Raw genomic sequence first — 24790 nt, forward strand, 5'->3', positions numbered from 1 at the left:
GAAAAAGATGCAGTTCCCATCCTTGGGAGCTCCAATGCAAAATTCCCTCCTTCCCTGGTAGTGGTCAGGCATTTATACCCTGTGCTACCAAGGAGGAATTCCCACTTTGCTCCTGCACTTTCACCTGCAGTTATCCCCCTGCTGTTAATCTGGCTTTCCCTCAGTTATCTCCTACCTATTAAACTGACTTTCCCTCAGTTATCTCCTACCTGTTAATCTGGGTTTCCCCTCAGTTATCTCCCCCCTATAAATCTGATTTTCCCCTAACATTCCTGTCCCTTTGCCTCCCTGTCCCACCACAGATCTGGGCAGCAAATCCTGAGCTCCATCTGATGAATCCTCTCCTCACAGGCTCTGCAGGTCCTTGGCTGTTTCCTTTTCCCTGCAGGCTCCATCCTCTTGCCAGCACAGAGGTGTCCCCCAGCCCTCACCCAGCCCCCAGAGCAGCCCCAGCCCCGATCCTGTTGGAATTCAGGACATCCCTGTGGCTGTCCTGGATGGCCAAACCCCAGCCAGGGGGCTCAGAGACCCTGGACCCCATTGCCTTTGATTATGGCCCATGGAAAAAGTTACCAACCTTATATGAGGATCTGCAAGCCACAGAAGTCTAAGTAGAATAATAATTAGTTGGTCACAGGGTGAAAAATAGATTTTTTTGTGTTTTTAGAATGGGGATTCGAGGGGGCAAGATGGAGGGATCTGGGCATGTCCAGCCTTTCTCCTTCTTCTTCTTGGCCTCCATCTTCTGCTGTGATGTTGGCACTTTTGGATTGGTTTAGAGTAGAAGTTCACTGTCTAACACAGGTGATAGCAATTGGGAAGTGATTGTAAATATTGTACACATAGTTCTTAGCATAAAAGATAACACCACCCCAGGCAGTGCCTCTGTCTGTCCTGCTGAACGAACCTTGGCAGGGCAGGAGAAAGAATTTTATAGATAAGACACAAGAAACAACCTTGATAACGAGACCAGAAGAGCCCTGACTCCTTCTTCGAGCATCTGGCTGGGGAAAGAGACTTTGTGACACAGCTCAGGATCCCCCTGAGCAGCAGAAACCCCGGGACACTCCTTGTCCTGCCCCTGTCCTGGCCAGCCCCCCCTGCCAGTGGGTGCCCCACCACCCCAGACCCTGTCACCCCACCCTGTCCACCCAGCAGAGATGTGACACCAGAGCAGCCACGTGCAGCTCCCTTGGGAACGTTTTCCTTTAATGAAACCTCACATTATAAATAAAGTCTGGAATCCAATGAAACCCTCGGTGACGTTTTATCCCACTGCCATTTCACTGGGTGCCCCCTCCTTGGCCAGGGGCAGCAGGAGCTCCCTCTGTGCTCCTGGCAGTCCTGGAGCAGCCCTGTGGGCAGGCAGCCCTGGCTGGGCACTGCTCTGTGCAGTAGGACCCATCTCCACCCCGGGCAGCTCCCGGGCTCTCCTGTGCCCACCCCTGCACCAGCCGGCACCTGGGGCTGCCCTCCGCCTTCTCCCTGGTCTCCCATCCTGAATCCTGGTGCCAGCAGGAGTTTTGGGGAGGATCCCTGCCCGTGGCAGCCGCAGGAGCAGGGGGTGGGAGCTGTGCCAGGGCGGGATTGCAAACAGGCACCGAGCGTGGCACGGCACGAGGGGTGGCAGAGGAACAAAGAGCTCTGCTGGGTCCCTGCCAGGCCTGGCACAGCCAAGCTGGCGCTGCCTGCCCAGGGTGTCTGCTCCAGCCAGGAAACGAAGTTCAGGGCCAGGCTGAGCCTGGGGCAAAGGGATTTGTGTGCTCAAACACTCCTAAGTCAGCTGTGCCTGCTGCCAGGATGGGATGTGCCACCTCCAGCTCCACCCACGCAGATCAGGGAGGGGACGAAGGGGATCTCCAGGCACACAGCCCTGCTCACAGACTGGCACCAGTGCCAGGGAGAGCCCGAGCTCCCTGCCAGCCAGGCTGGGGACACACGAAGGCTCAGCCTTCAGGGCCCTTGGGGCACAGCTTCAGGCAGAGGTGTTGGTGTGGCAGAAATGGGCGAGCTCAGCAGGGAGGGCCAGGGGGAGGCTGAGTGTGGGGAGGGCATCAGCCCTGAGCTCAGGCCATGCCCAGACACATTTCCCTGGTCCCTGCCCTGCCAGGTGCCTCAGGTGCCTGGAGCAGTAGGGTCTGGGACCCTCTGCAGGGTCTGTGCCCCTCTGCAGGATTTGGGACCCTCTGCAGGATTTGGGACCCTCTGCAGGATCTGGGACCCTCTGCAGGGTCTGTGCCCCTCAGCAGGGTCTGTGCCCCTCAGCAGGGTCTGTGTCCCTCTGTAGGATCTGTGTCCCTCTGTAGGATCTGGGTCCCTCTGCAGGATTTGGGACCCTCTGCAGGGTCTGTGCCCCTCCGCAGGGTCTGTGTCCCTCTGTAGGATCTGTGTCCCTCTGCAGGATCTGGGACCCTCTGCAGGGTCTGTGCCCCTCTGCAGGGTCTGTGTCCCTCTGCAGGGTCTGTGCCCCTCTGCAGGGTCTGGGACCCTCTGCAGGGTCTGTGTCCCTCTGTAGGATCCGGGACCCTCTGCAGGATCTGGGACCCTCTGCAGGGTCTGTGCCCCTCTGCAGGGTCTGTGTCCCTCTGCCTCTGCTGTGTCTCCTGCTGCTGTGCAGACCCTCCAGTCTCTCTGGCAAATCAGGGAGCTGGAAGGAATTGTGGCCCCTCTCCCCTCTGCTGGTGGATCCTGCAGAGCCTCCTGGGGGATCTGTGTTCCTCTGGGGTTTTGTTTCAGCCCAGGCTCCTCTGGGGCTGTGCTTTACCCAGTTTGTGCTCTTGGGTCACTCTTTGGACAGGGGGATGATGCAGAGACCTTGGACCTGCCTTGCTGGGCTCAGCCTGAAATTCCTGCTCCTTTTTCCTTGGGATGACTTGGATGAAGTACAAAGTTCATTTTCACACTGGAGGGAAGCCGCTGACGGGGGTGAAATCCTCTGGGGAGTACAAGAAAGTGTTTGTTCTCAAGGCTGACCAACACGGGCTGGAGGAGGGCAGGGAACCTCCTGGAGGAGCTCCTGGCTGCCCTCAGCGGTTGAAGAAGAAGGACTTGAGGCTCTGCAGGAACTGGGACTTCTGCCTCTGCTTCTGCTTCTTGCGGATGATGGGGATCCACACCAGGCCGCACACCAGGAGCATCAGTCCCAGGGACAGGAAAGCCGGGCCAGACATCTTGTAAACCTTCTTGTGCTCCTCGAGGAAGCAGGCCAGGCTGGTGATGACCACCCCGAAGAGGAAGATGGCGACTCCCACGGCCACCACGACCAGGGGTTTGCGGTAAATGTCCCACCTGCTCCTGGGGGCGCTGCCGGTCCACACGGACTCGCTGCGGGAGGAGCTCATGCACAGCGTGCTGCCCGTGCTGCTGGCCATCAGCTCCCGGCCCTGGGGACACTGCTCGCTGCCATCCGGGCTCCTGGCGGGCACCTCCATGGTGCTGGCAGCAGGACACCTGCAGGGACAAAGGACAAAGCACAGCAGGGCGAGGGATGGAGGGAGCTGCAGCTCCTCTGGGGGTCCCCAGGCGTAGGAGTGACAGGGGTAGGATGGTTGGGATGGGTGGAGATGAGAGATCTCTGAGGCCAGGGCTGGGAACTTGAGGTTCATTGCAAAGGGCCTGGGAGCTGCTGGGAGCTGCCAGGCACAGCTCAGAGCAGGCCTGAGAGAGGAGAGGTACAGAGAAAGAAGGCAAGGACGTGGTAAAGAGAGAATGAGAGAGTAAAAGAGAGGATCAGAGGGAGAGGTTCCCATTACAATACAATGAATTTTCTGGTCTAGGAGCTTGGGGTTCGTTGCAAAGGGCCTGGGAGCTGCTGGGAGCTGCCAGCCACAGCTCAGGGCAGGCCTGGGAGAGGGAGAGAGAGATAAAGAGAGGGGTAAAGAGGACGAGAGAGCGAGGTTCCCATTACAATACAATAAATCTTCTTCTGGTCTTGGAACTTTTGGTTTATTGCAAAGGGCCCTGCTGGGGGCTGCCAGGCACAGCTCAGAGCAGGCCTGAGAGAAGAGAGGGGTAGAGGGGATGAGAGGGTAAGAGGGTAAAAGGGTAAGAGAGTGACGTTCCCGTTACAATACCATAAACCTTCTGTGTTGAATATTCTGATTCTCACTAACCAACCTATTACAATATACAAATCCTATAGCATTTCCATACAGCCTATAAGAATCATTACATTACCACACTGTGTTACATTTTAAACCCTAAAAACTCCTCTTTGGACACCTGGCAGGGACAAAAGAGAAAGCAGAGCAGGGCAAGGGATGGAGGATGAGGGAGCTGGCCTTTGTCATCAGTGAGCACAGCCCAGAGGGAGGTGCAGGAGGCTTTGGGGTCACTGCAGGGAAAGGGGAGCATCACAGCCATGAAAGAGTGGAACAGGCAGGGGGATCCTGCAGAGGGATGGGCAGAAGTATGGGCAGTGCCACCACTGCAGTTCCAGCACTGCAGTGCCAAGCACAGCTCTCCCCAAGCACCACACTGTCACAGACATCTTTTATGGAAAATCCTTTCCTTGGGATTTTTCCTCCTGAGAAGCTGAGAGGCCTCAGGAACAAAATGTAAGCAATGGTTATCTGCTGCTGTGGAATGCAACAGGTGCAGCTGGGATTGGGCTCATGTGGTTGTTTCTAATTAATGGCCAATCACAGTCCAGATGGCTCGGACTCTCTGTCCGAGCCACAAACCTTTGTTATCATTCCTTCCTATTCTATTTTTAGCCAGCCTTCTGATGAAATGTTTCTTCTATTCTTTTAGTATAGTTTTAATGTAATATATATAATAAAATAATAAACCAGCCTTGTGAAACGTGGAGTGAGATCCTCATCTCCTCCCTCATCCCAGAACCCCTGTGAACGTGGTCACACCACACAAACCTGGGCTTTGACCCAGAGCAGGGACCCAGAGCCCCTGCAGCCCCTCGGGGCTGTGTTTGCTCTGCTCAGCAGGGCTGGCTCTGCAGGAGCTGCCCCCTCACGGGTGGTGCCAGGCTGGCTGCGCTCCCAGGTGGGCAGGAGGTGACCCCAGAGCTCTGTCCTGGGGCTGCTGATCCATGTGGGAACAAATTCCACCTCAGGGCAGCCAGGCTGAGGCTGCAGGGCTGGCACAGCTCCAGGGGCTGGAGGAAACCTGCCCAGAGCTGGGCTCAGTGCCCACCTGGGGATGCTGATGGATGGGTGCCAGCCAGCACCTCCCTCCCTCCCTCCTTCACCTGTGTCCCTGCCAGCTCCGTGGTTACTCTGAGGAGAGGCAGAGTAATTTTACAGTTATTTTACAGTAATTTTAGAATTATTTTACAGTAATTTTACCGTTTGGTTCCCCCAGCACAGCCACTGCTGCAGAGCTGGTGGTACTGACATCTTTTGGGGTGTTTCAGGATGTTTCTGCCAGGCTTGGACAAACAAGCCCCAAACAAAAGCCAAGAGCAGTGGAGAGGATTTAAAACTCTCCTGTCTGGAGTTCTCACTGCTCTCTGTAGAAAAGTAAAAACAGAGGCAGGGCAAGGGACACATTTCTGATAGAGAACCCCAGAATCCCAGAGTCCTTTAGGCTGGAAAAGCCCTCTGAGCCCCTGGAGTCCCAGCTGTGCCCCATCCCCACCCTGTCCCCAGCCCAGAGCACTCAGTGCCACCTCCAGGAATTCCCTGGGCACTCCAGGGATGGGCACTGCAACCCTCCCTGGGCATTTCCAATCCCTGAGCCCCCTTTCCAGGGGGGAATTGCTGCTGTGCCCACCCTGAGCCCCCCAACTGCAGCTCTGCAGGGAGGTGCCCGAATCCTGAGCAATTCCAGGTGCCACCACCCGCCCCACTCAGAGCACTCCAGCATTCCCTGAGATTTCATCCTGGCATTTCTTGTCTTTGCCCTCCTAAGGTGCATCACAGACAGGTTTTATGACCAAGCCACCATCTAATTTTAATTGGGTTTTGAGCAAGGAGCTTTGCTTTGTTCTCTGGAATAATCCCACACCTCAGCAGCCTGAAACCCCGTGTGCTGTTCCATCTTTCAGGCATCCCATTCCCTGTGTGCTGCCACCCTGATTGTGCACCCAGGGCGGCAGCTCTGCCCCTCTGTGTGCACAGCATTAACACCAGGATGCTGCAGGAACCAGAGCTGCCTTTCAGCTCTGCCTTTCCACCAGAGAGGATTTATTCCCCCTTTTATTTCCTGGCAGAACCACCCCTCTCACCACAATTCCCAGCCCCTGCTCGTTTTCCCAGCACTTCCTGGCAGAGCCTGGTTTTCAGCCACCTTTTGCCCGCTGCTGGCTGATGAAGGATTTCACTCCCTGCCTGGAGGGAGGATCTGCAGCTCCTGGGAGAGCTAATGCAATTCCAGCTGCTGCCGTGCCCCTGCTCCCTGCGCAGCCCATCACAGATGTGCTCTGCATGCCCTGAGCAGCCTGGCAGGAGAGTGCTATCGGGTTTCTCCCGGATTTTTAGCCATTGTTGGAAGCAGACAATCAGCAGATGACCCTTTGCTGTCTTGAAAACGCCTCCAGAGCTCGTCTCAGATTTCACATCTGGTGTTCTGGTGCCCTGGGCAGCTCTCACTGCTGGGGTCTCTCCTTCCCCTCTCCCTCAGGGAGACCCTCCTGGGCTTCTCCTCCCTTTGCTCTCCCAGTGCTTTGTGTGCTGAGGTTTGGCTCCTGAACCGGGAAATCTTGGGGGGAGTTTTGAAGTTTATAATGAATTTTCATTCTCAGAAGGAGGTCAGGCTCTCTGTTCCTGGGTGGATGTAGATTGTTATGGAGATTAAACTGATTAGGAAGGAGGTTTTGGTGGTGTCTGTGATGGTGTTGGGGGTGTTCTTGAGCCCACCTTGGGGGATCCTGGGCTGGGCCTGCAGCCCCCCAATCCCTCTGGGAACCCATCTGGAGTCATGGAGGAGAAAACGTTGAGGAGAACCCCAAGTGAGCTCTGCACTCCATGGATGGGGCTCACCCTGATCCCTGCTGGGGAGGAGCAGAGCCCAGCCCAGGCCTGGCCTGAGGGCCAGACCCTGCCAGGGCACAAGGTGAGCTCTGCTCTGCTGGCACCCCAGACTGGTGGCACTGGGAGTGTGGCAGCTCCATCACCTGCACTCAGCTGTGCCCAGGCTCCCCCAGCTGGCTGTGGGACACTGAGACCCTGCCCCAGACAGGGACCCCAGACCCTTCCCATGGCCCCAGGGCTCTCTGGGGCTCCCAGTGGCCTCTGGATGGCTCCTGAGGGTCTGCAAAGATCAGCTCCAGTGCCCTGCAGAGCCTGGGCTGGGACCCAGAGGGTGGGTTTGTCCTTCAGCAGGAGATGTGCCCAGCCTGTCACCCCAACAGGGACCAGATCCTCCCTGGGTCCCGGCTGGGGGTGAAACAAAACCCTGGGGGATGGAGGAAAAGATTTCCCTGCTGCTCTGGAGTGTCTCAGTTGGACTCTTGCTCTGGTCCTGGTGTTCAGTGTCAGTCCAGAGCCCCCAGGGCACGGCAGAGGCTCTGTGTGTGCCAGCAGAAGGGCTTTGCTGCTCTGGGGGACCTGAGTGCCCATGGGACGGGAGGGGAGGAGGCTGCTGCGCTCAGGGACCTGCCCAAACTCAGCAGAAACTTTTTCTGTTCGTGCTGGCCAAATTGAATCAAGAGCGGCTCTCAGTCAGTTCCAGGGAGAGAGAGGAACATTCAGGGACCCAGCCTGGCTGGGGTGCCCAGGAAACCCAGGAAGATGAAGGTGAAGGTGAAGGTGAAGGTGAAGGTGAAGGTGAAGGTGAAGGTGAAGGTGAAGGTGAAGGTGAAGATGAGGATGAAGGTGAAGATGAAGATGAAGCCCCCATGCAGAGCAGCCCCACAGCCCCCTCTGCCTGGGACACTGCCCATGGGAGGTGCTTGGGGGCGCAGGACCCAAACCCCCAGAGGGAAACAGCACCAAAGCCCCAGGGACTGAGTGCCACTGCCCACACTGTGCCACTGCCCACACTGTGCCACTGCCCACACTGTGCCACTGCCCACACTGTGCCACTGCCCACACTGTGCCACTGCCCAGGCTGTGCCTCTGCCCACACTGTGCCACTGCCCACGCTGTGCCACTGCCCAAACTGTGCCACTGCCCAGGCTGTGCCACTGCCCAGGCTGTGCCTCTGCCCACACTGTGCCACTGCCCAGGCTGTGCCTCTGCCCAAACTGTGCCACTGCCCAGGCTGTGCCTCTGCCCACACTGTGCCACTGCCCAGGCTGTGCCACTGCCCACACTGTGCCACTGCCCACACTGTGCCACTGCCCAGGCTGTGCCACTGCCCACACTGTGCCACTGCCCACACCGTGCCACTGCCCACACTGTGCCACTGCCCACACTGTGGCACTGCCCACACTGTGGCACTGCCCACACTGTGCCACTCCCCAAACTGTGCCACTGCCCAGGCTGTGCCACTGCCCACACTGTGTCTCTGCCCACACTGTGCCACTGCCCACACTGTGGCACTGCCCAGGCTGTGCCACTGCCCACACTGTGCCACTGCCCACACTGTGCCACTGCCCAGGCTGTGCCACTGCCCACGCTGTGCCACTGCCCACACTGTGCCACTGCCCAGGCTGTGCCACTGCCCACGCTGTGCCACTGCCCACACTGTGCCACTGCCCAGGCTGTGCCACTGCCCAAACTGTGCCACTGCCCAAACTGTGCCACTGCCCAGGCTGTGCCACTGCCCAAACTGTGCCACTGCCCAAACTGTGCCACTGCCCAAACTGTGCCACTGCCCACACCGTGCCACTGCCCACACTGTGCCACTGCCCACACTGTGCCACTGCTCACACTGTGCCACTGCCCACACCGTGCCACTGCCCAGGCTGTGCCACTGCCCACACTGTGCCACTGCCCAGGCTGTGCCACTGCCCACACTGTGCCACTGCCCACACTGTGGCACTGCCCAAACTGTGCCACTGCCCAGGCTGTGCCACTGCCCAGGTTGTGCCACTGCCCACACTGTGCCACTGCCCAGGTTGTGCCACTGCCCACACTGTGCCACTGCCCAGGCTGTGCCTCTGCTGTCCCTGCTGTCCCTGGGGGTGCTGGCTGCAGGTGGCTGCTGGCACTGCCAGTCCCTGGCCATGCACTGAGTGACCCCAGCAGCAGCAGCAGCTCCGAGCAGCCCCAGCCTGGTGCTGCTGCTGGGCTCTGCTGGGCTCAGCTTAGGAGGGGACAGGGAGGCTGTGGATGCCAGGGGTGGGTGCTGAGCCCCATTCTTGCCCCTGTGCCCCTGCTCCCCTCGGAGCCAGGAGCGGGCTGGCAGTGGCTCCATGGGCACTGTCCCTGCACGCTGGCTGCTGCTGCCCTGAGACCCTGCAGGGTGTCAGAGGATCTCACCTCCCCTACAAACCCCACCAACCCCCCAGACCCTCTGGGATGGAGCCAGAGGCACAGTCCCCTTGCTGGTGGAGGGCAGCAGGGCTGGGCTGGTGCCTGCATCCCTCAGGAGCAGCTCCCAGCACTGCCAGGGCTGGCCCAGAGCACCTCAGGGACCAAGGAGCACCTGCTGAGCCTTCGTGGGGCTCAGGGGAGGATGACCCCACCTCACCCTGCTGGACGCTGGGGCACCCCTGGTACTCACGCGGTGAGCAGGGAGGGATGGCTGCAGCAGGAGGCCCCTTCTCCACGGGCAGGCTCACCCCAAGCCCCTCATCCCTCTGGGTGGTGCCTGCCGGGCTCTGCCGACTCTAATAAACAATGGAGCATCCCAGCTCCGATGATCTCACCAGCCCATCAGGACAGGCTTTAACCCCTTGTGCTCCTGCCCTGGCTCCGGGCTGGGAGGGCCGCAGGGGAGGCTGTGCTGGGAGGCAGGGCAGGGCCTGGAGATGGAGCCCAGAGCTGGGGCTTGGTGCTGATCCAGCCTTGGATCATCAGCGAGTTCCTGAAACATCTCTGAAGTGCAATTTCTGCCCTCTCAGAGCATGGAATCGTAGCCAGAGACTGCAAAGTGCTTTGAAGCTCATCAGAGGCATTAGAGGGATGCGAGGTATTAGCAATTATCTATTAATTAACATCCTGAGTCCATTACAGCGAGGAGGATGGGAACAGGGAGGTGGTTCTGGAAACACTGCTTCCTTCCAGGAGCCCCCAGGCAAACCTCAACCCCCTCTCACAGCAGTGAGGACCTGCCTGGAGCAGGGAAGGGCCCAGCAGTGCCATTGCTGCTGTCCAGGGCTGGAACCTCCACCCCTGAGGGGCCTCGCTGGGCTGGGGCAGTGAAAACCCAAATCTAAGCTGCACTACAGACCTGGGATGGGGTGGGACAGAGGCTGTGGAGCTCGTGCATGACCCACATGGGGGTCAAGGCTGGGCACAGAGGCAGCACAAGGGGCTGGGAGGGGAAGGGGAGGGTGCAGAGGGTCAGCAGGAAGGGACAGCTCCTCATCCAGGTGAGGGCAGCTCACAGGACCCTGGCTGAGGGACCTCAGCTCAGCCCTGTGCAGAGCTCTGCCAGCAGGGGTGGCCCTGGGACAGGCTGGGGAGCCCTTGGGAAGGGGCAGGAGGCTCCCAGCTGGGCCAGGGCAGGGTGGGGAGAGCTCAGGCTGCCCTCCCTGCTCTGCCCTCACCTGTGGATGGGTTACCTGGGCACAGCGGCCCTGGTGCAGCCAGGTGAGCACTGCCCATCCCTCTGGGAATCAGCAGCCAAAGGAACCAGGTGTTTGGGGTGTCCAGGAGCATCTCTCGGGACACATGAAAAGATTCTCCAGAGCTGTCTGTCCCCTGTCCTGCTGTCTGTCCCCTGTACTGCTGTCTGTCCCGTGGGGGCATCCGAGGGCTGGGTGTGTGGGATGAAAGGGGCATCCCTGCCGGGATAGATGGGGGATCCCTCCTGGAATGAATGGGGGATCTCTCCCGGGATGAATGGGGGATCTCTCCTGGGATAAAAGGGGGATCCCTCCCGGGATGAATGGGGGATCCCTCCCGGTGGGTACAGCCAGGCGCTGGGGCTGCATCCCTCCATCCCTCCCCGGGCAGGCTCAGCCCCCGGGACGCCCCGCACCCCATGGCCGACTTCAGCCCCGCGTCCCCGCTGTCCCTGCCTGTCCCTGCCCTGTCCCTGCCCTGTCCCTGCCCTGTCCCTGCGCTCTCCCTGCGCTGTCCCTGCCCTGTCCCTGCCTGTCCCTGCCCTGTCCCTGCTCTGTCCCTGCCCTGTCCCTGCGCTCACCCTGCGCTCTCCCTGCGCTGTCCCTGCGCTCTCCCTGCGCTGTCCCTGCCCTGTCCCTGCCCTGTCCCTGCCCTGTCCCTGCGCTCTCCCTGCGCTGTCCCTGCACTCGCCCTGCGCTGTCCCTTGCTCGGTCCCTGCCCTGTCCCTGCTCTGTCCCTGCGCTGTCCCTGCTCTGTCCCTGCGCTGTCCCTGCCTGTCCCTGCGCTGTCCCTGCTCTGTCCCTGCTCTGTCCCTGCGCTGTCCCTGCCCGGTCCCTGCGCTCTCCCTGCGCTGTCCCTGCGCTGTGTCTGCCCTGTCCCTGCCCTGTCCCTGCGCTGTCCCTGCCCTGTCCCTGCGCTCTCCCTGCGCTGTCCCTGCCCTGTCCCTGCGCTGTCCCTGCCCGGTCCCTGCGCTGTCCCTGCCCTGTCCCTGCTCTGTCCCTGCCCTGTCCCTGCCCTGTCCCTGCGCTGTCCCTGCCCTGTCCCTGCCTGTCCCTGTCCTGTCCCTGCGCTGTCCCTGCCCGGTCCCTGCGCTCTCCCTGCGCTGTCCCTGCGCTGTCCCTGCGCTGTCCCTGCCCGGTCCCTGCGCTGTCCCTGCTCTGTGTCTGCCCTGTCCCTGCCCGGTCCCTGCGCTGTCCCTGCCCGGTCCCTGCGCTGTCCCTGCGCTGTCCCTTGCTCGGTCCCTGATGCCAACGCGCGGGCACTCGGAGCGGGGCTGCTGCAGGTGCCAGGAGCTGCCCGGAGGTGCCAGCAGGGCCGCGGGTGGAGCCGAGCCGGCAGCAGAGGGAGCAGAGCCCAGCGCGGCCCCAGGAGCAGCAGATGGTGCTGTTGCCCTGTAGGATGATGCTGCAGGACAGCAAAATCCTCAATCCAAAATCCCAGATCCCAAACCTGGAGTGCTGCGCCCATCTCAGGGCTCTGGCAGGGGAATCTGGATTCCAAAATCCTTCTCCAGACCCTCTGCCCCTCTCCCCAGGACTGCCGCACCTGCAGTGCTGTGGGCTTTGCTGGAGCAGCAACCCCATCCCAAGGTTTCCCTGCATCCCTCCCCCAGGTGTCCCATGGTAAAGGAAATTTATTGTGGGTTTTATTTTTTGTGGTTTTTTTTTTTTTGGTGTTTTTTTTTTTTTTTGGCTTTTTTTTTTTTGCTTGGCTGTGGGGATAATAATGAAGAAATCCTGGGACAAAGGGGCTGGCACTAAAACTTGGATGAGTTTCTGTGTCCAGTTCTGGGCTCCTCGGCACAACAAAGACAGGAGCTGCTGGAGAGGGTCCAGTGGGATCACAAGGATGGTTTGGGGCCTGGAGATTCTCTCTGATGAGGGGAGACTGTGGGAGCTGGGCCTGGTCAGTCTGGAGGAGGGAAGGGTGGGAGGGGACCCCATCATCCCACACAAACATCTCTGACAGGCGGTGTCAGAGCATGGGGCCAGACTGTTCAGGGCTGCCAGTGACAAGGAGCAATGGCCATGAACCAAAGCACAAGAATTTCCACCTCAACATGAGGAAGAACTTCTCTCCATGGAGGCAGAAGATCCCTGGAACAGCTGCCCAGGGAGGCCTGGAGTGTCCCTGTCTGGAGACATTCCAGTCCCCCCTGGATGCGTTCCTGTGTCCCCTGCTCTGGTGGCCCTGCCTGGGCAGGACTGGATGAGCCCCAGAGGTCCCTCCCAGCCTCAATAATTCTGTGATCCTGTGAGCTTTGGGCTCCTTTTAAAGACTTTGCAGAGCAGCAAGGGGACCTGAAGGACCTCCCAGCCCACAGGAGCTTCCCCAGCACAGAGTCACCTCCAGCTGGGGGAGGATGCAGGGGACTGGGGACATCGTGTGCCTGCCACTCCCAGGCTGGCAGGAACCTGCAGGGGAGGTGGCAGAGTGTCACAGACACATTTTATGGAAAATCCTTTCCTTGGGATTTTTCCTCCTGAGAAGCTGAGAGGCCTCAGGAACAAAATGGAACCAATGGTTATCTGCTGCTGTGGAATGCAACAGGTGCATCTGGGATTGGGCTCATGTGGTTGTTTCTAATTAATGGCCAATCACAGCCCAGCTGGCTCGGACAGAGAGCCCGAGCCACAAGCCTTTGTTATCATTCCTTTTTCTATTCTCAGCCAGCCTTCTGATGAAATCCTTTCTTCTATTCTTTTAGTGTAGTTTTAATATAATATATATCATAAAATAATAAATCAGCCTTGTGAAACACGGAGTCAGATCCTCATCTCTTCCCTCATCCTCAGGCCCCTGTGAACACGGTCACAGCAGGGGACAGATTTCATGGCAATGTCCCAGAGGAGCTGCAGGAACACCCCAGAGTGGGACCCTCATGGCAGGGTGAGTCTGTCCCCAGTGTCACATTGTCCCTCATGGCCCCAGGTGCAGCAGGAGGGCTTCAAGCACAGCAAGGCAGAGGTGCCACTGCCCTGCCAGCCCCATGGGGACCTTGGGGACAGCTCCAGGCTGTGCCCTCAGTCTGGCCGAGCTGAGAGGGGGAGAGGAGCTGAGCTGGGCCAGGTGCTGCATCCTCCAGGTTCAGCGTTTCAGCCCTGCCACGTGGTCCCAGCAGCCCACGGGGAGCTGTTCTTTATGTTTGAATTACTACAGGGGGAGAGATAACAACTCCATAATTAGCTTTGCACCTTTGAAATCTTATGTTTCTTTTGCAGCTTGAATATTTATGCAATCACAGAGATTCGCATGTCCCAGTTCTCCACATTATTTATTTATGTTCAACAATGACTGTACTTGTTAAATCACAATGTTTTCAATAAAAAATACCAAAAAGGAAGAATAAAAAACTCACCCCAAACCTAGAAATGTTTTTCCTCCTCTCCCCAAGCCTCAAGCCCTTACCTTGGATCCTTTCTGTGGGAGGCCCTGGGGATCTCTTAGCTCCAAACTCATGATAAGTTGTACAAACACAAATCATTTGTGTCTCTAAAGGAGAAGAAGGCTGGGCCAAAGTGGCAACTGGGGATTTCTTGCTGAAGAAATCAAGGCTAATATCAGCCCTCTGAGGACTTGGAGTCAAATTCCCATCTCTCACCTTGTCCTGGGGACCCTCACAAGAGCACAACAGCACAACAGCCAACCTCCCTCACCCACAGCCTCTCCCACCCTGCCCACCCACAAGGGAGCAGCCAAGGCAGCACTGGGAGCACCAGAGTTTGGGATGGTTTCTGTTTGGAGCTGCTCTGTACGGGGATTAGGGATTAAAATAAATGTAGGTGAGGATACTGCCACAGATCTGCCATTGCTTGCTCTCAGCTGCAGGAGGATGTGGCTGCCTTCAAGTGTCTCCTGTATTTATCTCTTTAATCACTTTTTTAAGCATGCATGCTTTATTGTTTTATTGATTGGACAGAGCTTTGAATAATCAATATGGCTTTAAGAATTCACTGGGAATGACAGAATTGCAATTAAGTAGAGTATGTGGAGAGAGCCTTAACCCATCTCATTAATTAATGAGGTCACTTTTTTCAAGTGTTTCATGGGAGCCCTTGGGAAAAGAAGATGGCAATTTATTGTAATCCCTGGAGAGGTTTTTTCCTCCTTCCTCACACAAAGTTATCTCAGACTCCCTGCCCTGTGCCAGTGACCCCCGTGTGTCCTCCTGCAGCTTCTCTGTGCAAGAGAGAACAGGATCAGGGTGAGAAGGAATTTCAGCCTGTCCAGATGTCAGGGGCTTCTCCTTTGTGCAGCCAAACCCCCAGCCCTGGGTCCACAGCTCTGGAACCTCCTCCTGCCCCCTGACACATCTCTGTGGCAGCTGTGACCTCAAAAAGGCTCAGATATTCTGGGTTCTGCAGCTTTTGTCACACTTTTGGAAGGAGTGCCTGGCCAAGGGGTGGCTCTGGATCCCACAGAGCGAGGCAGGGCTGGTTTGGGGCAAAATCTGCCCTGGGAAATGAAAGAATGTGGTGGTGTTTGAGGGTCCCCTGGACGAGGGAAGAGATGAGAATCTTGACTCCATGTTTCAGAAGACTGAAAATAAATATATATATTTATTATATAAATATACTTATATTATATACAATTATAATTATATAATATTTTATTATATAATTATTTAATTATAATTATAAGTATAATTATATAATTATTAAATATTATATTATTATAACGCTAAGATAAATATATTATATTATATTATATTATATTATATTATATTATATTATATTATATTATATTATATTATATTATATTATATTATATTATATTATATTATATTATATTATATTATATTATATTATATTATATTGATATATTAAAACTACACTGAAGAAAGAGAAAGGAGACATCAGAAGGCTGGAAAGGAATGAATCATAAAATCTCGTGACAGACTCAGAGAGTCCGACACATCTGGCTGGGATTGGCCATTAATTAAAAACAATTCACATGCAACCAATCAAAGATGCTGGTGAACCATCTCCAGACCACATTCCACAGCCATATCAGATAATTGTTGTTTACATTTATTTGCTGAGGCTTCTTCTCAGGAGAAAAATCCTAGGGACAGGATTTTTATAAAATATGTCAGGATTTTTAGAAAATAAAATAAAATAAAATAATAAAAGGGATCCTGGCAAGCTGGGCAGGCAGGGCTGGGGGTCAGGGCAGGGCCAGCCCTGGTTCCCAGCCTGCCTGGCACAGCTCGGCAGCTGCTCTGCTCCCTGTGCAGATGGAAACCCAGGCAGCAGCACATGGAGGGCTCCTGCAGCCAGTGCAGCATTTAGGGAGAGGTGATTCATGCTTCTCTCTGCAAATAAACCCCTGCTCCGCCTTTGCCTGCACTTTGCAATCTGTGCCTGGCTCAGGTAGGAAGAAAACTGCTGAGAGTTGCCAGGAAGGTTTCCAGAGCAGGAGATTTCACAGCAGTTCTGTGCTGCTTGCCCAAACAGCCCAGCCCAACCTCATTACTCATCCTCTCCTTCCACAAAACTCCGTCCCCTCCTTCTAATAAGGAGCATAAAAAGCACTATTTTAGGCTTCTTCAGTGGATTGTTCGTGATTAAAGAGACAGTTGGGAATAGTCTGTGATGTTGAGAAGTCTCTGTATGAAATATTGAGCAGTGCTTAAGAAAGCCAGCTGTGTTTGTGTGGCAGAAATGGAGCTGGCCCCGGAGTGGCAATGAGGAGGAGACAGAGAGCAGCAGAGGCTGGTGACTCATGGGGAGAAAATGGTTTTACCTGGGCCAGGCTGGCATGGGGAAAGTGTCTGGGTCAAGCTGGGCCCTGTCTGCTTTGTGAAGGGGTGGTGTGGTGACACCTCACTCTGAAAGGAGAATTAGCAGAGTATTTCTTGATAGAAAACAGTAATTGAACAAGGTTCAGTGACAGGATCCACTTGATTATTTACTGGCAGAGGACAGGCTCAGGCAGAGCTGTCAGGGAGCCCCTGGCACATCCCTGGGCAGGTCCTGAGTGGTGGTGGCTCCAAGCAAGGCCTCCAGAAGTGTCACCAGACACGTGGTGACAATGAACCTTCAGACTCTATAAAGGAAATTGGCTGCTAATGAGAGGTGGGCTTTGCATAAACTGTTTCTGCTGATTTCTGAAAACACTCAGGGATGTTCTGCTGGCCAAATGCATGGCTGGATAGAATTTGATGGAATGGTGTCCCTGCTGGCACTGGAACTGTGTCCCTGGTGACCCTGGGATTGTGTCCCTGCTGGCACTGGAACTGTGTCCCTGGTGGCCCTGGAACTGTGTCCCTGCTGACCCTGGGATTGTGTCCCTGGTGGCCCTGGGATTGTGTCCCTGGTGACCCTGGGATTGTGTCCCTGGTGGCCCTGGGATTGTGTCCCTGGTGGCCCTGGAACTGTGTCCCTGCTGACCCTGGGATTGTGACCCTGGTGGCACTGGGATTGTGACCCTGGTGGCCCTGGAACTGTGTCCCTGCTGACCCTGGGATTGTGACCCTGGTGGCACTGGGATTGTGTCCCTGCTGACCCTGGGATTGTGTCCCTGCTGGCACTGGGATTGTGACCCTGGTGACCCTGGGATTGTGACTCTGCTGACCCTGGAGCTGTGGCCCTGCAGAGATGGCACTTGGTGACAAGGTGGCAGTGGGTCCAAGGTTGAACACAATGATCCTGGATCTCTTTCCCAAGGTCTGGGGGGGTTTGGAGAAGCGCCCCCTGTGCTGCTGTCCCAGCCTTGGTCCCACTTTGTTTCTGGAGCAGGTGGCAGCTCTGGGACCTGGCCTGTGGGACAGGGCTCTGTCACAGCAGCCGTGGCTGATTCCCTTTGATGCTTCCCTGCCCCAGACAGCAGGGATGGAACCAGCACAGCTCCTCCTGCTCTGTCAGCCACCACAACAGCAGCTGCTGCAGGCTGACACACTTTGCAGAGGGAAGGGATGGGGAAGAGCTGAGCAACAACAACAACAATAATAATAAAAATATCAATTATAAACTTTTAAAATTATGTAATGATAAAATTAATCTATTATTAAATTATTCAATTATAAAATATTAATAATATAGATAAATATAAGAATACTAATACTATAGATAAATATATTTAGCTATAAAATTAATTAATTATTAAATTAATTAGTTATAAAATATTATTACTATAGATAAATATAAATAAATATTAATACTATAGATAAATATATTCAGCTATAAAATTAATTAATTATTAAATTAAGTAGTTATAAAAATATTAATGCTAAGATAAATATAAATAAATATTAATACTATAGATAAATATATTCAGCTATAAAATTAATTAATTATTAAATTAAGTAGTTATAAAAATATTAATGCTAAGATAAATATAAATAAATATTAATACTATAGATAAATATATTTAGTTATAAAATTAATTAATTATTAAATTATTTAATTATAAGAATATTAATACTATAGATAAATATAAATAAATATTAATTCAGGGAGAATTACAATTACAATTGTCCCCGAGTCACTCCCAGGCCCCTGAGGTTTATTGATGGCCATCAGAGGATTAACCAAACGCAAGGGGGCTTTTTGCATGTTTATTGTGCAGGCACACACTCCTCTCACCGGGGTGAAAGGGTGGGTGATAAATGGCAGATATTAAACACACAGTGCTGCTGGAGGCTCCATCCATCTCCTCTGGGAAATTGGCTGTGTCAAGGAAGGGAAAGGCAGGCGCAGGCAGGGCTGGGGAGGGACAAGGTCTCCAACCCTGCTGATCCATGGGGTGCTCTCTGTGGGAGAGCATCCAAGCATCCCACTTCCCCAAAGGGGTGGGAATCCATAAAATCAGAGGGGTTTGGGAAAGCTGCAAAAGGCAGCCTCAGAGACAGCAGAACTGGGATTGGAGCTAAGCAGCAGCCATGAGATTGGGCAGCAGAAAAATTATTTAAATAGAAAAGTAACGACGAACAATGTTTAACAGAACAATTGTCTGTGTATTAATGCTTGTCTGGAATAACTCCCTGAGCTGCAGAAAAGTTTATCCAGTGAGATATTGGGAGGTTCTAAGCTCAATAATGGAGCTCTGTGCGTTGTGTTTGAAGGCTCACAAGCAGGTATTGTATTTGAAATAAGCAAGCATTGTTTAACCAAAGGTACCTGTGCTTACAGTGGTTGGATGGAACTACTGTCAATGTGCTTTTGCTTTGTGGGATTGGTCAGAAAACTCATAAAGTGAGTTGTGACATTGAGTTCTGTGTCTGCTGCCTGGGATGTGAGCTGCTGGCATCTTCCCATTGTCATAGCCATGGAATGAGGCTGATGCTGGAAAATCAAACAGCTCAAGGTGGGTTCCACAGCAGCCCTGTCCTGTTCATGATTTGTACAGAGACCCCAGCCAGTGACAAAAGGGACTCAGGGCTGCTGGAGAGCCTGGCTGGGATGTGATCCCCAAAGGGGAGAGCAGGAACAGCCTCAGCCTCGGGATAATTCAGGTTAGGAGAGAGCTGGTTGGCAAAGCTCTGCCTCCCCATCTCCACCCTTTCCTGCTTTCCTAGAACATCACTCCCAAGTTCCCCATTTCCCACAAATTTCAGCTGGTTTATCATCTTGGATTGCCTTTTCTCCCTGTTTATTTCCTGCATTTCCAGCACACATCCATCAGGCGCCTGTGGAAACCAAAAGCAGGTCAGTGGGACAAATTAATTCTCTCTGTCCTCTGTGCTCAGACTTTATGACAAGTGGCTAATCATCTTTGATTCCTCTGCTGCTGCTGGTAATGACATTAGCCACGATTAACTCATTTAGCTCATCTGTGGATTTAATATCCAGTTCACATCAGAAGGGAACAGGCTGAGACGTTCAGGAAGCAATAACCCCTTTTCCATGTGCTTGCACTTTGTTCACAGCTGCTCAGAACGACCTTTTGGAGTTAATTGATCAGCTGGGACAACCTGTGAGACCTGGGTCATGGGTTCCTGCCTCGAGCTGCTTCTGAGTGGTGGCAATTAAAGCTTTCCAGGGCAGGGCAGGGGAAGGGAGGGGCTGTGTGGGCTCAGGGAAGTGGGGAGCAGCATGATGTTCATCATTCCCAGCTACCTGAGCTCCCCCAGACCATAAAACCTCTCACTTCTCCTCGCTCCCCAGCCCCTCAGGCTGTTCCTGTGTATCTCAGCAGGGCTGGGATGTGCAGATTGCCCCATGAGGGAGCAGAACTGGGCCCATTCCAGCTCCCCAAAAGGCCCCATTGTATCTGCTGTACATGAGGAGCTGTAAATACCCTCCCTGCTGGCTGCAGGCTCTTTTCCCTCTCTGCATTTTTAATTCTGGTGGCAGTTGTGGTGTTCTTAGGCTTGGTGGGGAGATCTGCGAGACTGGGGTGTGCTGAGTCCCCCCAGGCCAGGGGCACAGCCCAAACCAGGGTCAGTGCTGGTTTTTGACAAGAGAAGGGGTTGGAAAGGCAGAGGAATGGGATATTCAGCTGGAACAACCTGGGCTAGGGGAAGGTGTCCCTGCCCAAGGCAGAGGGTGGCACAGGAGGATCTTTAAGGTCATTTCCAACCCAAACCATTCTGGGATTCCAGGATTCCGTGATCCATCCAAGCTGCCCCTCCCACACCTGTCTCTCATTGATTTAATTTATTCCTTGGTCTGGTTGTTCAGCCTGCAGAAAAGGGGGATCAGGGGGCAATTCTGGCTCTGCCCAGCTCCTGACAGGAGGGGACAGCCCCAGGTCGGGCTGTGCTCCAGGGAACAGGGACAGGAGCAGAGGGAACGGCCTCAGGCTGGGCCAGGGCAGCTCAGGGTGGGCACAGCAGGAATTTCCCCATGGAAAGGGGGCTCAGGGATTGGAACTGCCCAGGGAGGGTTGCAGTGCCCATCCCTGGAGTGCCCAGGGAATTCCTGGAGGTGGCACTGAATGCTCTGGGCTGGGGACAGGGTGGGGATCAGGGTGGACTCGATGGCCTGGGAGCTCTTTCCCAACCTAATGATTCTGGGATTCTGATCTGAAGTGGACCTGCTGCATGAGAGGAAGTCTGGACTCTGTTCTGGGATTAACAAAAGCTTCCCTGATCCTGGGTTTTCCCTAATCCTCTCGCCCAGCTCTGGCCCAGCCAGGATGGGCAGGAGCTGCCTCCAAGGAGAAAGGAAGGAGCACAGTGAGGACTGGCAGGGGGAGCCCCACAGGCCTCTGTGAGTCACAGCAGTGACAGGAGCTGTGTGGGAACAGGGTTAATACAGGTATCTTCCATAATTAAGACATCAATTAAATTCTTAAAAATCAGGTGGAAATATCACATAGCATTAACTGGAACATTTCCAGCTGGTGTATGCCATGGCCTTGTGATGAGTGGGTTAATCATCCCTCATTAAATAGGCCTGACATTGGTAGCACTATCTGTCATTTCACTTTGGCAAAGGTGGGGGCAGTTTATTGTTTTTATTGTGTTTCCTGTCCCACTGCTGGCAGCCCCAGGGCCCTGCAGTATCCCTGGGCAGGAGCTCTGCTGTCCCAGCCTGGCTGTACCTGTTAATCAGCACTTGGCTTTTGGTAATTAACTCATTTATTGCCACACGAAAACAGAACAACAATGGAAATCACCGGGCAGGAATGAGCCTGGCCAGGGGCAGGGTGCTCATTTTGCTGTGTGGGCTTGGACAGGATCAGGCCCTGGAGCATTTTCCCTGTTTGTTCTGCCTCTGCTGAAGTCACTTATTAAAGTGCTGGCTGTCCCTGCTAAGGCACTGCCTCAAGGTCACCAGCAGCACTGAGGTCATGGCAGGAATAAACACCCCTCTGCCTTGGAATAAATCTCCTTTATTCCATGTGCTCTGAATGCAGCTGCTTCCCTTTGGCTGCAATCTGCAGTTTATGTGCCAGTGTTTTCACTGCTGGGAGAATCAATACACCTGGACAAGGCTTGGAAATCAGCAGGATCCAGGGCTGGCCACAGGAAAAGGCTGGGATTTATTCAGAGGGTGAGCTCCCAAGTTTTATCCTGCAAATTAAATTGTGGGGAAGAGCTGAGAGGCAGGAGGAGAGAACAGCCCTGAGCCACATTCAGGGACATGACGATCTGCTGTCAGGCCCAGCAGATCCTGTTTCCCATTCCCATCCCATGGATCCCATCCCATGAGCATCTCCCACAGACCAGGTTGCCCCAAGCCCTGTCCAACCTGGCCTGACTTTTTCCTGATATCCCACCTGAACCTGCCCTGCCAGGGGGTGGCACTGGATGGGATTTAAGGTCCCTCCCAACCCAAACCATTCCACAATTCTATGAAATTCCTTCTCTGCAGGTGTCAGCACAGGCTCCCAGCACTTGGAAGCGTTCAAAACCCAATTTTGGGAAGTTGGATGTAGCATTTCACAGTGTGGTTTAGTGGGAATGGTGGGATTTGGCTGAAGGTTGAACTCCAGGTTTTATCTTGGTCTTGCCCTGTGATCCCAGCCTGGCCATGCTGGGAACAACCTGCCTGGCCTTCCTCCAGCCCAGGGCTGAACATCAGTTTGGAGATTTGGAGAGCGGTGACCTCCAGGCACCTCTGTCAAGATGTGCAGCCTCCATTTGAAATGTCCCCAAAGTGTCCCCATGGCCATTTGTGAGAAGCATTTTTTGGATTCCACCTTTTCGATTTCCACCATTTTGGTTTTCCTCTTTTTGGTTTCTGCCTTTTTGGTTTTCAGCGTTTTGGATTCCACCTTTTTGGTTTTCCCCTTTTTGGATTCCATCTTTTTGGTTTTCCCCTTTTCGGATTCCGCCTTTTTGGTTTTCCCCTTTTCGGGTTCCGCCTTTTTGGTTTTCCCCTTTTTGTTTGGTTTTCCTCTTTTTTGGATTTTCCCTTTTTCGAATTCAGCCTTTTCGGATTCCGCCTTTTTGGTTTTCCCCTTTTTGGATTCCGCCTTTTTGGTTTTCCTCTTTTTGGATTCCACCATTTTGGTTTTCCTCTTTTTGGTTTTCTCCTTTTCGGATTCTGCCTTTTTGGTTTTCCCCTTTTCGGGTTCCGCCTTTTTGGTTTTCCCCTTTTTGTTTGGTTTTCCCCTTTTTTGGATTTTCCCTTTTTCGGATTCCGCCTTTTCGGATTCCACCTTTTCTGATTCCGCCTTTTCGGATTCTGCCTTTTGGTTTTCTCCTTTTTGGATTCCGCCTTTTTGGTTTTCCCCTTTTTGGTTTTCCCCTTTTCTGGATTTTCCCTTTTCGGATTCCACCTTTTCGGATTTCCCCTTTTCGGTTTTCCCCTTTTCGGATTCCGCCTTTTTGGTTTTCCCCTTTTTGGATTCCGCCTGCCCACAGCCCAGTAACCCCAAGGTGATCCATCCCCTGTGGAGCTGCTGCTGGAAACCTTCAAAACCTCCCCCTGGAAACCTTTTATTGCAGGACCACGTTGGGCACAAAGAGCCGGGCAGGGCTGGGGGCTGCTCACCCCCTTGGCACGATGGAGGGAGGCACAACCCCGAGGCAGAGGGAACACTTTCAATAAAGTGCAAATCACGTGTTGGAGATGAAACAGAAACGCCCCCACCCCGGGGGTTGAATTGTGTACCAACCACAAAAGAAAGGCCATTAATTCTCTCCCAGCTCATGATAGAAAGTTTCCCACTGTATGAAAGCTTTAATAAGATTACCCATAAACTTTATGTGTTTCTGAGCAGTCCAGGAAATTACAATTATCTCCTGCTCGCTGCAGAACAGGTAATGCCGGCCCCGGGGCGTCATTAGCGTGCCATTAGCCTAATTGGCTGGGCTTTAATTAACGCGGAGCCGGGCCCGCCTCGGGGAGGGGTCGGGGCGCACAGAGCAGGGTTTAAGTGCGGATTAAGCCGGATCGCAGAGGGGTTTAAATGCGGTTTAAACCGGGTCACAGCGGGCTTTAATCGGGATTTAAGCCGGGTCGCAGTGGGGTCACAGCGCGGTTTAAATTGGGGCACAGTGGGCTTTAAGTGGGATTTAAGTGCAGTTTTAGCCGGGTCACAGTGGGGTTTAAACCGGGTTGCAGCGGGCTTTAATCAGGATTTAAATCGGATCGCAGCGCGGTTTAAATTGGGGCACAGCGGGGTTTAAACTGGATCACTGCAGGGTTTAAGCGCGGTCCAAGCCGGGTCACAGCAGGGTTTAAGCGCGGTCTCAGCCGGGTCACAGCAGGGTTTAAGCGCGGTCCAAGCCGGGTCACAGCAGGGTTTAAGCGCGGTCCAAGCCGGGTCACAGCAGGGTTTAAGCGCGGTCCAAGCCGGGTCACAGCAGAATTTAAGCACGGTCTAAACCGGGTCACAGCAGGGTTTAAGCGCGGTCTCAGCCGGGTCACAGCAGGGTTTAAGCACGGTGTAAGCCGGGTCACAGCAGGGTTTAAGCGCGGTCTCAGCCGGGTCACAGCAGGGTTTAAGCGCGGTCTCAGCCGGGTCACAGCAGGGTTTAAGCACGGTCTCAGCCGGGTCACAGCAGGGTTTAAGCACGGTCCAAGCCGGGTCACAGCAGGGTTTAAGCACGGTCTCAGCCGGGTCACAGCAGGGTTTAAGCACGGTCCAAGCCGGGTCACAGCAGGGTTTAAGCGCGGTCTCAGCCGGGTCACAGCAGGGTTTAAGCGCGGTCTCAGCCGGGTCACAGCAGGGTTTAAGCACGGTCTTAGCCGGGTCACAGCGGGTTAAGCCGAGCCCGGGCGCGGTCCCTCGGTGCCGCCGCGTGTCCCGCACGGGGATGGGCTCAGGGCGCGCATCCCAGCCCCAGGCTCGCTCTGCCCGTGGGATTTTCCCTCCCTTTCCCATTTCCCGGCCATTCCCGGGAAGCTGCCCTGTCCCTGCCGTTCTCTAGGTGGGGATCTTCGCTTGGCCAACGGCGCCGGGCTCTGGATTTCCATTCTGAGAGAACAAAACTCGGCTGCTGAATTTTCAGCTGCTCTGTCAGATCTGTAGCTCTCTTCTGGGACACGCAGAGCTCCTTCTGTCAGGAAAATTAACCCACAAACACCAGAGGTTTATGCCCAAAAAGGAGCCAGAGGAGTCCTTTTTACTTCATTTGAATAAAGGGAGAGGCCATGGGCCATTCCCCTGGGGTCTCTCAGATTTTTGGAGGACTCAGCTTCCTTCTTATCCCAATTTCCCAGCCGCATTTCCCTTCTCTCTTTCCCCATTTCTGAGGTACTTGAGAGGTTCAGACTTCCCCAAACACCTGATACCAGAGATTCCCCTCTAATGTATAACCCTCCCTTTTCATGTTTATGGAATTTAGGGTTTTTCCCCATTGTTTCTTTCATCTTTCA

At 54.3% G+C, this 24790-nt stretch overlaps 1 protein-coding gene across 1 annotated transcript; it reads right to left on the reverse strand.

Moving 5' to 3' along the window:
* Positions 1-1188: 1188 nt before the first annotated feature.
* On the reverse strand, positions 1189-9668 carry PIRT (phosphoinositide interacting regulator of transient receptor potential channels). The gene is made up of 2 exons (XM_066565690.1): positions 9568-9668; positions 1189-3450 (listed from the first exon to the last, which is right to left on the reverse strand). Exon 2 carries the CDS (start codon positions 3429-3431, stop codon positions 3027-3029), a length of 405 nt encoding a protein of 134 aa, XP_066421787.1. The 5' UTR covers positions 3432-3450; positions 9568-9668; the 3' UTR covers positions 1189-3026.
* Between the last annotated feature and the right edge of the window lie 15122 nt (positions 9669-24790).

Source organism: Molothrus aeneus, chromosome 25, assembly GCF_037042795.1.
Source record: "Molothrus aeneus isolate 106 chromosome 25, BPBGC_Maene_1.0, whole genome shotgun sequence".
Lineage (NCBI taxonomy): Eukaryota > Metazoa > Chordata > Aves > Passeriformes > Icteridae > Molothrus > Molothrus aeneus.

What these genes read in the sequence shown, in the direction of transcription:
- PIRT (XM_066565690.1), bottom strand. Translation starts at nt 3,431, where the DNA reads ATGGAGGTGCCCGCCAGGAGCCCGGATGGCAGCGAGCAGTGTCCCCAG.